Source organism: Poromitra crassiceps, assembly GCF_964638095.1.
Source record: "Poromitra crassiceps genome assembly, chromosome: 17".
In the NCBI taxonomy this organism is placed as follows: Eukaryota; Metazoa; Chordata; class Actinopteri; order Beryciformes; family Melamphaidae; genus Poromitra; species Poromitra crassiceps.
The window spans coordinates 27,225,076-27,236,285 of record NC_139635.1 but is presented as its reverse complement, the minus strand read 5'-3'; the positions used below and the strand labels follow the sequence as shown (position 1 = coordinate 27,236,285).

Below are 11,210 nucleotides of genomic sequence, written 5' to 3'. Positions count from 1 at the left end.
TCAATACATGCAGGTTTGCATTATGACATCACTGATGATGTCACACATCCATGGGATTTATGACATCACTGATGATGTCACACATCACTGGGATTTATGACATCACTGATGATGTCACAGTGGGATTTATGACATCACTGATGATGTCACAGTGGGATTTAAATGTTATTTCACACTTTCCCTTCAGGTCTCAGTGTTTGGATATGTCTGCTGCCAGCAGTCTCCTCTCTGAAGAGCAGTTTCTGTGCTCCATCTGTCTGGATGTGTTCACTGATCCAGTCACCACACCATGTGGACACAACTTCTGCAAGAACTGCATCACACAGCACTGGGATGTTAGTGTCCAGTGCCAGTGTCCCATGTGTCAGAAGCTTTTCAACAGAAGACCTGAGCTGCATGTCAATACTTTCATATCTGAGATGGCTGCTCAGTTCAGGAAGTCAGCTCAGATGAAAGCCAGCAGCTGCCCAGACCAACAAAGTGCCAAACCAGGAGAAGTTCCCTGTGACGTCTGCACTGGGACCAAAGAGAAGGCCCTGAAGTCCTGCCTGGTGTGTCTGACCTCCTACTGTGAGACTCACCTGGAGCCTCATCAGAGAGTGAGGGGCCTGAAGAGACACAAGCTGATGGATCCTGTGGAGAACCTGGAAGACAGGATGTGTAAGAAGCATGACAGACCGCTGGAGCTGTTCTGCAAGACTGACCAGATGTGTGTCTGTCAGTTCTGTACTGAGTCAGACCACAAGTCACATCGCTTTGTCCCTCTGGAAGAAGAATATAAAGGAAAGAAGGCTGAACTGGGGAAGACGGAGGCTGAAATTCAGCAGAAGATCCAGGAGAGACGACTGAAGATTCAGGAGATCAAACACTCAGTAGAGCTCAGTAAGGCAAATGCAGACAGACAGATAGCAGACAGTGTGCAGGTCTTCACTGCTCTGAAGCAGTCTGTGGAGAGAGGCCAGGCTGAGCTCATTGAGACGATTGAAGAGAAGCAGAAAACAACAGAGAAACAAGGTGAAGGCTTCATCAAAGAGATGGAACAGGAGATCTGTGAGCTGATGAAGAGAACCGCTGAGGTGGAGCAGCTCTCACACACTGAAGACCACCTTCACCTCATCCAAAGCTTCCCATCCCTGAACACTCCTCCACACACCAAAGACTGGACAGAGGTCAGTGTCCACTCAACATATGAGGGGACTGTGAGGAGAGCTGTGGCTCAGCTGGAGGAGACACTCAGGAAAGAGATGGAGAAGCTGCTTGCTGATGTTGAGCTGAAGAGGGTCCAGCAGTTTGCACTGGATGTGACTCTGGATCCTGATACAGCACAAGCACATCTCATCCTGTCTGATGATGGGAAACAAGTACATGTTGGTGATGTAAAGAAGAATCTCCCAGACAACCCAGAGAGATTTTCTTCTTGTACCTGTGTCTTAGCAAAGCAGAGCTTCTCTTCAGGGAAGTTTTACTATGAGGTCCAGGTTAAAGGGAACACTGACTGGGATGTGGGAGTGGCCAGAGAGTCCATCAACAGGAAGGGACGCATCACACTGAGTGCTGAGAAAGGCTACTGGACTGTAGTGTTGAGGAATGGAAATAAGTACAAAGCTGCTGCTGTCCTCCTCTCTCTGAAGAAGAAGCCTCAGAAGGTGGGGGTGTTTGTGGATTATGAGGAGGGTCTGGTCTCCTTTTATGATGTAGATGCTGCAGCTCTGATCTACTCCTTTACTGGCTGCACCTTCACTGAGAAACTCTACCCATACTTCGGTCCCCATACTAATAATGGTGGTAAAAACTCCGCCCCTCTGATCATCTCTCCTGTCAATCAGACAGATTAGACTGATCAGTAATTTTCCTCAGGATTCATTGTCAGTTAAGACAGTTTACACTATGTTGTTTTGTCTTCAGGTAACTATCAGCCAGTCTAATGTTGAATTTTATTTTATAGAACAACAAAAATACTTTTCAGACTTGTCTAGCACATTAAGATTATTAATTTGTTCTTTCAATAGGGCTCAGTCTCCACTGAGAGAAGACAAGTAACTACTGATGTATCTTGTCTCTTTACCTTTTCCTCCTCTTGGCAGAATGTGTGGTGTTATGGCTCATGTTCATGTGATGTAGACATAATGATTTAGTTAGATCATGTGTGTGGGGGGTTAAAGGTAAAGAAGAGTTAAATATTTCCTTTCATATCCTGTTTTTCTTTGATCATTAAAGCTTCTGGCCTACTTAGACGAGGTTAGGAGTGACGGGTGTTTCGCCCGGCTGTCTTTTCATGGACCCCTTACGTGGGATCCCGCACACAACTCTTACAAGCACACAAGCACTTGACGTGGCTGGTTAGTGGTAACATTGGAATGTTGATGATGATGTTTTTGTCGGAGCCTATGTTCTGAAAATTGCAACCAAAAAAAGTATTTTTCTTTATATCCAGTTTTTCTTTGATCATTAAAGTGAGTGTGTGAAAACGACACATTTTCCAGTTTCATTGTAACATCTCTATTCACTCCTCTAACGGTGCATGATGCACACCACAGTGACACTAGTCAGTTGTTCATTCATTCATTGTGTATTGGATGCGTCTGTCATCTCCTTCCAAAGCATGCTGGGATACCTGGTGACGGACGAGAGCATTTACAGCAACATGAGGAGGGGCTAAGTTCAAAATGTCAAATGGAAAGACGGCAAGACAACCAATCAAGCTGCAGCACCAAGCGAGCAGCGGGGCAGGGTGGACAGAGACTCCAAGCCACTTTTGCTGTGCTGGGTGCAACTGGCTGTGCATAGCTTACTTCCTGTTACAGTGTTTGCTAGTACAATATAGAGCTTAGATCAGGCCCAAACAAACAAGCCCGGCCCGGCCTGTCCCATTGGCTGCATTTATGGGGCAGAACCCGAAATGTTCTTAGTAAGTTGCTGTTGATCTATTCCAGCGGTTTTCAAAGTGGGGGGCGGGCCTCCCCAGGGGGGGTCCAAGCAGTTTCAGGGGACGCTCAGTGAAGTGAAAAAATATTACATTAGTTATCAAAAGGTGATCACATAGAATATCCTCAATGTGTCTGATTTGGTTAAAGAGATAGTTGAGAGATACAATCGTTTGGGGGAATTTGACAGTTTTCCCCACTTTCCCAGAGTTAGAAACAAATTTATGTAAAAAAAAATATATATATATGTATTTGGTGTAGTTTGAAGTATGTCAAACACCAATCTCAGGCCATCTTGGCTTTAATTGTTGAGTGTCTATGGTCTCAAATAACACAATCATGATGATCCCATAGGCATCCAGGAATTGAGCGAGGGGGCTCCTCTTTCCAAGCTTTGTCTGGGGGAGGCCCACAGTCTCAGACTTTGAAAACCCCTGATCTATTCTAAACTATATCCATTTGTCAGTTCAGTCTTATGAATGCATATGGTTTTATGGTTAGAATAATAATACATTTAATTAATAAGAAGTCGAGGGATTCACTTTTGTACAATAATACATTTTATTTACAGAGCGCTTTTCATGGTACTCGAAAACGCTTTACAAGGGGGTCTAAAAATATCAAGGAAACAACATTAAAAACAGAATACACAATACAAATGATCAAAGAATGAGGGGAAATGATGTTAATACAGATACAATACACAGTCATCACAGGTTAAAAGCACTTTTGAACAGGTGAGTTTTGATTAATGACTTGAATGTGGGCAGATTGATGCAGTCTCTGATGTGTTTGGGGTGAGAGTTCCAGAGGGAGGGGGCAGCAACGGAGAAAGGCTCTACCACCCCAGGTCCAGCGCTTGGTCCTGAGTGGTGCAGACAAGAGGTTTGCATCTGAGGAGCGGAGGCGACGGCAGGGGATATGGTGGTGGAGCAGGTCAGTGAGGTAGGAGGGGGCCTGGTTATAGAGGGCTTTGTGAGTGAGGAGGAGGACTTTGAACTGGATGTGTTGTGGGACAGGGGGCCACTGGAGGTTATGGAGGACAGGGGTGATGTGGTCACGGGAGCGGGTGTGAGTATGAAACCCACAACCAAAATACAGTCTGCCCTTGTGTTATACTTATGGTTGGTATTCTAGTGAAAATAAATTAGCCTTTTTGCTGGGGACCCATAGAACCCCTTCAAGGACTCCTGGGGGTCCCCGGGCCCCAATGAGCACCATGGCTTAAACTACCAAATACTAAAATTTGATTAACTAAAGCTACTCAGAAAATGTAGTTCAAACTACTTATAACAAAATAATACAAAAAAGTCACATGCCAGCAGAAAAATGCCACTCAATTCAGTTTATTGCAAAAAGTGCCCAATTGTTATGTCAGTGTCACATAAGCCAAAAACATAAAATACCCCACTATTCATATGGAAGTGCAAGCAATGTCAGATTGTTATGGTCCAGAATTGTTTATAGTTTCAAGTACAAAAAAATGACAAAAAAGTAATTAACTACTTGAGTCTAACTACCAGCAAGCTAAGTTTAGTTTACATTAATTTGTTTGTAGTTCACTACTCCCCAAACTGCTTTCATGATTACTATACTAATATTAAGTAGTATAATAGCCTAAATTCAGAGTAAGAAAAGTTCAGTTATCAAAAAGTCCCATCACCCCAGTACTCTTCCCCTCCAATTCTTGAGTGACTGAGTAACAAAGTAATACTCTGCTAATGAGAAATTGCATTGGAGCAAAATTGCCATAACTCCTCTGTTCCCTGATTCCTCTGCCTCTGCCTCTGTCTTCTTCCACAGTGAATGCAGCTGCAGGGGCAGTCAGCATCCACTCTGCTCAAGCACACCACTTCCTGACTCGATCCAGGAGGAACATTGAACCCAAGTGGTACCGCAGCACTCCTGACTTCCAGTCCTACTACCGCTTCTACAACAGCATCGGACACATTGAAGGAGTGAGTTAAGGACGGTGGTTCTCAACGTGGGGTCCGGGGACCACCAGGGGTCCTTGAGGGGGTTCCAGGGGGGTCCTCAGGAAATTGCTGAATTGTTAAACTTCACAATTATTTGATTTAAAAAAAAGTTAATGCGATTAGAGAATGTAGAGGGATGACTGTTTTGATCATAGTTTCACTGTTCTCCCTCTGCCACCTACAGTAGAGCAGTTACTCTTGGAATTCTGGACAAAATCATATCCAACAATAAACATATTCTCAGATTTGGGTCCAAGAGACAAAATGTCTTGATATGAAAAGGTTTGAGAATCACTGGTGTAGGATTGAATGGAGATGAGCTTTTTAAAGGGCTATCTCAGCATGAGTTCTATATAGCTACTACCATAGGCATTGTCCTTTCATGTGATCCACTAACATTTTCTATGTGTTCTCTCTCTCCTGTACCGATGTGTCTGTCTTTCTGCAGCTCTATGAGATTAACAGGATCAGGATGTTGTATCAGCAGATGTGTCACCTGGAGCAGGTCCACGGCGCCGATGCCTCCAGCTACCAAAACGCCCTGGGTGTCCTGACCACCACTACGTGGAACATGTTGCTGAAGCACCAGTGGAGCAGAAAGCCTCCGACTTTGACCCTTATGATTTCAAATGTGACCTCTATGACCCCTTCTGTTAAGCTGATCCAGCTCCAGAGCCTGAGTAAAAATCAAGCTTAAAAATATATCCTACAGGGAAAGACTCAAATTATTAAGTAGCCTGCAGGATCAATCCAGCCAGGACTGCTTCAGAGGACAGAGAAACACACAATAGGTTTATGCTGCTCATTGTTTGTCCAAATCACAATGTTGGAGTCATTTATGTTTGTTGTTGGCATCATGTCATATTATTTTGTTTAGATATCTTGCAGTATTATTTTTGGACACTTGGTGGCGGTCATGGGATCACAGAGTTGTATAATAATAGGCACAGGTAACAGGAGATCATTAGGCACAGGTGAGGGGGAGCACACACAGTTCTCACCAGACCACAGACCAAGAGCAGCATTGGAAACCAACTAGAAACAAACTGGTATGCTCGTCTCATCTCTGTGCAATAAAGCAGTGGTTCCCAACCTTTTTTGTCTTATGTACCCCTTGAGCTGTTTTTCCATGACAATAGTACCCCTCACTCATGCGTGGTGATGATTACATACAAGTAAATCTATACAAAATATATGTTTCACTGAACTGTCGGTGTTTGGGCTTTTTAGTTGTTTTTTGCCATTATCAGTAGCAGAACAGTGTAGCAGTTGACACTTGCCAGCAGAACTAGTTGCGGCACACACATCACATTTTAACAATGGGCTTATGAAATGACTTGGAATATATATATATATTTATTTATCATTTTGGAGGTAAATTGTATTCCCCAATCATTCCAAGTATACCCCCTGCAAGCTGCTCAAGTACCCCTAGGGTATTTGGGGGTGGGGGGGTTCTAGCCTGGGTAAACCCATCCCCCACGTGACCTGCTCTCAGTGTTCTCAGTCACTAGTGACTGGGAACTGAGAGAGCAGGTCACGTGGTGGCTGGGTTTACCTAGGCTAGGGGGGTTCTGCTTAAGACAGTGGTTCTCAAACTTTTTCTGTCATGCCCCATTTTGAAGGAGGAAAAATGTTCATGCCCCACCGCCCCAACACAATTGTAACAAAAAGGTCCAAGTTGAACTTTTATTGAAATAACATCAAGATCATGACTATTCCATTCTATTTTGTTTCAAAAATGTTGTCCAAATAAAAAAACGACTTCCATTTCAACTTTAAACAAAATCTTGTGACTGCTACTGTAGGCCTACATCTGTGATTTTTTAAATAATAAATTAAAATAATCAAACAGAAATTGCAATCACTTTGCTAGAACAAACAAAGTTAACCAGATTGCTCCATCAGATAAAAATCAAATGAAATGTGCAATCACTTTGTTATAACGATATCAATAAAGTTATATCTGTGCAAAAAATAAGAAATATTTGACAAGAAAAATTTGCATTAAGTCTTATCACTGTAGCCTATTAGTGGCTGCAATGAACCCATTTTGCACTGCACATATTTTCAAAAGAACATCAATAAAGTGCAACCTGTGCAAAACTAAACAAAACAAGATCAAATATTTGGCAATATGAATGAACCATCATCCATGGAATGAATGCGAAAACAGTCCGACATCAAAACATTGGTTCCACGCTGCATTAGATCACTCCAACCTACCTGTGTATTATGGCAAGTGGCAGGGGCGGTTTTAGCATCAGAGCTTTGGGTGGGCTCAGCCCACCCAATTATTTATGCAAGCATAATTCTACCATATAGTAACCTGTATGCAGAATATATATAGTATATATAGGGAAACAATTATTTTTTCATCGCTGTAAAACCACAGAACGGTAAAGAAGATATTGATGTGTGTAGTTCTTCATATATCTAGTCTCTTCATTTTGATCTCAAAGTGCGCCAGTTTGATCCATTTTTACTTGAAACTGTACACAATTTTCTTCCGGGGTGGGCTCAGCCCACCCAAAGGTCATGGACCACTGAACCCCTAGGGGGTCCGGGGGCATGTTCTCATTTTTTTTATGAAAGTTTCCACTGAATATGACATCAAGAAAATATCATCAATGTAGCCTACTGACCACAGAGTAGTAATACAGTGATAAAGATGATTATTAAGAGGATTTTAAACAGATAAACACACTCATGGGAGAAAAACTTGAGCCAACTAGAACACCATGCAATCTTTTGTCAGTAAATGTTGTCCCTAAAGATAAGACATTATTGTGAATGATCCAGGCAGTTAAAGACAGTAAAGATAAGACATTATTGTGAATGATCCAGGCAGTTAAAGACAGTAAAGGAACAACTGGATATCCAGCCGATCAGGACGTGTCACAAAGCAGACATGAACTCATGATAGAGATGTTAGCATATAGGCTACCAAGAAGTGTGAATGGAGATTACTGAGGCCAGACATTTTATTCAAGACATCAGTTGTGTCCTCAATATAGGAGGACAGTTTCATTATGGTATAATGAAGTCAATACATGCAGGTTTGCATTATGACATCACTGATGATGTCACACATCCATGGGATTTATGACATCACTGATGATGTCACACATCACTGGGATTTATGACATCACTGATGATGTCACAGTGGGATTTATGACATCACTGATGATGTCACAGTGGGATTTAAATGTTATTTCACACTTTCCCTTCAGGTCTCAGTGTTTGGATATGTCTGCTGCCAGCAGTCGCCTCTCTGAAGAGCAGTTTCTGTGCTCCATCTGTCTGGATGTGTTCACTGATCCAGTCACCACACCATGTGGACACAACTTCTGCAAGAACTGCATCACACAGCACTGGGATGTTAGTGTCCAGTGCCAGTGTCCCATGTGTCAGAAGCTTTTCAACAGAAGACCTGAGCTGCATGTCAATACTTTCATATCTGAGATGGCTGCTCAGTTCAGGAAGTCAGCTCAGATGAAAGCCAGCAGCTGCCCAGACCAACAAAGTGCCAAACCAGGAGAAGTTCCCTGTGACGTCTGCACTGGGACCAAACGCAAGGCCCAGAAGTCCTGCCTGGGGTGTCTGACCTCCTACTGTGAGACTCACCTGGAGCCTCATCAGAGAGTGAGGGGCCTGAAGAGACACAAGCTGATGGATCCTGTGGAGATCCTGGAAGACAGGATGTGTAAGAAGCATGACAGACCGCTGGAGCTGTTCTGCAAGACTGACCAGATGTGTGTCTGTCAGTTCTGTACTGAGTCAGACCACAAGTCACATCGCTTTGTCCCTCTGGAAGAAGAATATAAAGGAAAGAAGGCTGAACTGGGGAAGACGGAGGCTGAAATTCAGCAGAAGATCCAGGAGAGACGACTGAAGATTCATGAGATCAAACACTCAGTAGAGCTCAGTAAGGCAAATGCAGACAGAGAGATAGCAGACAGTGTGCGGGTCTTCACTGCTCTGAAGCAGTCTGTGGAGAGAGGCCAGGCTGAGCTCATTCAGACGATTGAAGAGAAGCAGAAAACAACAGAGAAACAAGGTGATGGCTTCATCAAAGAGCTGGAACAGGAGATCTCTGAGCTGATGAAGAGAACCGCTGAGGTGGAGCAGCTCTCACACACTGAAGACCACCTCCACCTCCTCCAAAGCTTCCCATCCCTGAACACTCCTCCACACACCAAAGACTGGACAGAGGTCAGTGTCCACTCATCATATGAGGGGGCTGTGAGGAGAGCTGTGGCTCAGCTGGAGGAGACACTCAGTAAAGAGATGGAGAAGCTGCTTGCTGATGTTCAGCTGAAGAGGGTCCAGCAGTTTGCAGTGGATGTGACTCTTGATCCTGATACAGCACATCCTGATCTCATCCTGTCTGATGATGGGAAACAAGTACATGATTGTGATGTAGAGAAGAATCTCCCAGACAACCCAGAGAGATTTTCTTCTTGTCTCTGTGTCTTAGCAAAGCAGAGCTTCTCTTCAGGGAAGTTTTACTACGAGGTTCAGGTTAAAGGGAAGACTCGCTGGGATGTGGGAGTGGCCAGAGGGTCGATCAACAGGAAGGGAAACATCTCAGTGGGCCCAGAGGATGGATACTGGACTGTATGGTTGAGGAATGGAAATGAGTACAAAGCTCTTGCTGGCCCTGCTGTCCTCCTCTCTCTGAAGACGAAGCCTCAGAAGGTGGGGGTGTTTGTGGATTATGAGGAGGGTCTAGTCTCCTTTTATGATGTAGATGCTGCAGCTCTGATCTACTCCTTTACTGGCTGCACCTTCACTGAGAAACTCTACCCATACTTCGGTCCCTGTCTTAATTATGGTGGTGAAAACTCTGCCCCTCTGATCATCTCTCCTGTCAATCACACAGATTAGACTAATCATTAATTTGCCTCAGGATTCATTGTCAGTTAAGACAGTTTACACATATGTTGTTGTTGTTTTTTCAGGTAACTAACTACCATTAATGTTGAATTTTATTTTATAGAACAACAACAAAAACACTTTGCAGACTTGTCTAGCACATTTGAAGATTATTCATGTGTTCTTTCAATAGGGCTCAGTCTCCACTGAGAGAAGACCAGTAACTACTGATGTATCTTGTCTCTTTACCTTTTCTTCCTCTTGGCAGATTGTGTGGTGTTATGGCTCATGTTCATGTGATGTAGACATAATGATTTAGTTAGATCATGTGGGGGGGTTAAAGTTAAAGAAGAGTTCAGTATTTCCTTTCATATCCTGTTTTTCTTTGATCATTAAAGTGAGTGTGTGAAAACGACACATTTTCCAGTTTCATTGTAACATCTCTATTCACTCCTCTAACGGTGCATGATGCACACCACAGTGACACTATAGTCATTTGCCTCATTCATTCATTGTGTATTGGATGCGTCTGTCATCTCCTTCCAAAGCATGCTGGGATACCTGGCGATGGATGAGAGCAACAACAGCGACGTGAGGAGGGGCCAGAAGACAGCAAGACAACCAATCAAGCTGCAGCACCAAGCGAGCAGCGACTCCAAGCCACTTTTGTCGTGCTGGTGTGCGTTGGCCGTGCAGAGCTGACTTCCTGTTGCAGTGTTTGCTAATACAATATAGAGCTGACTTCCTGTTGCAGTGTTTGCTAATACAATATAGAGCTGACTTCCTGTTGCAGTGTTTGCTAATACAATATAGAGCTTAGCAGGTCCAAAACAACAAGCCCGGCCTGAACCCGAATCCTTCTTAGTAATTTGACTGTTTATCTATTCTAAACTATATCCATGTGTCTGTTCAGTCTTATGAATACATACGGTTATAAGGATACAATAATAATACATTTAATAACAGTAGCCTACATTGTATTTATGGAGCACTTTTCATGGTATTCAGACCCTTTACAAGGGGGTTTAAAAAGATCAAGTAAACAACACATTCAAAACATAATACACAATACAAATGATCAAAGAATGAGGGAAAAGACAATACAGTTATCGCAGGTTAAAAGCACAGGTGAGTTTCTAGTAATGATTTGAATGTGGGCTGAAAAAAAGGAATAACTGACTGAGGCTATTCCAATGAACTTCTGCTTATGTGCTGGATCAGAGTCACTAGCCCACCACAGGTGATCGGTCAGGATCAAAAGTCCAAGAAAGAAGGTTTAGTCCTTTTATTCAACCCAGGTGTTTCCGTAGTCCTGCATACAGGTATTACTTTAGGTGTGGTTTCCTAAGAAACAAATAAACAATGGAAACATGCATAACTCAAATGGATTGAGTGACCAAACAATTGAGCTATATAACTACGAACAAAGTTC

General features: G+C 43.2%; 2 protein-coding genes across 2 annotated transcripts; both read left to right on the top strand.

Moving 5' to 3' along the window:
- Nucleotides 1-203: 203 nt before the first annotated feature.
- LOC310791711 (E3 ubiquitin-protein ligase TRIM21-like) lies at nucleotides 204-1,835 on the top strand (the record flags this gene model as incomplete). Its single annotated transcript, XM_083653366.1, has 1 exon — nucleotides 204-1,835. The coding sequence occupies one exon, from the start codon at nucleotides 204-206 to the stop codon at nucleotides 1,833-1,835; it is 1,632 nt and encodes a 543-aa protein (XP_083509492.1).
- Nucleotides 1,836-8,149: 6,314 nt separating this feature from the next.
- On the top strand, nucleotides 8,150-9,790 carry LOC310791698 (E3 ubiquitin-protein ligase TRIM39-like; the record flags this gene model as incomplete). The annotated part of the gene is made up of 1 exon (XM_083653353.1): nucleotides 8,150-9,790. One exon carries the CDS (start codon nucleotides 8,150-8,152, stop codon nucleotides 9,788-9,790), a length of 1,641 nt encoding a protein of 546 aa, XP_083509479.1.
- Between the last annotated feature and the right edge of the window lie 1,420 nt (nucleotides 9,791-11,210).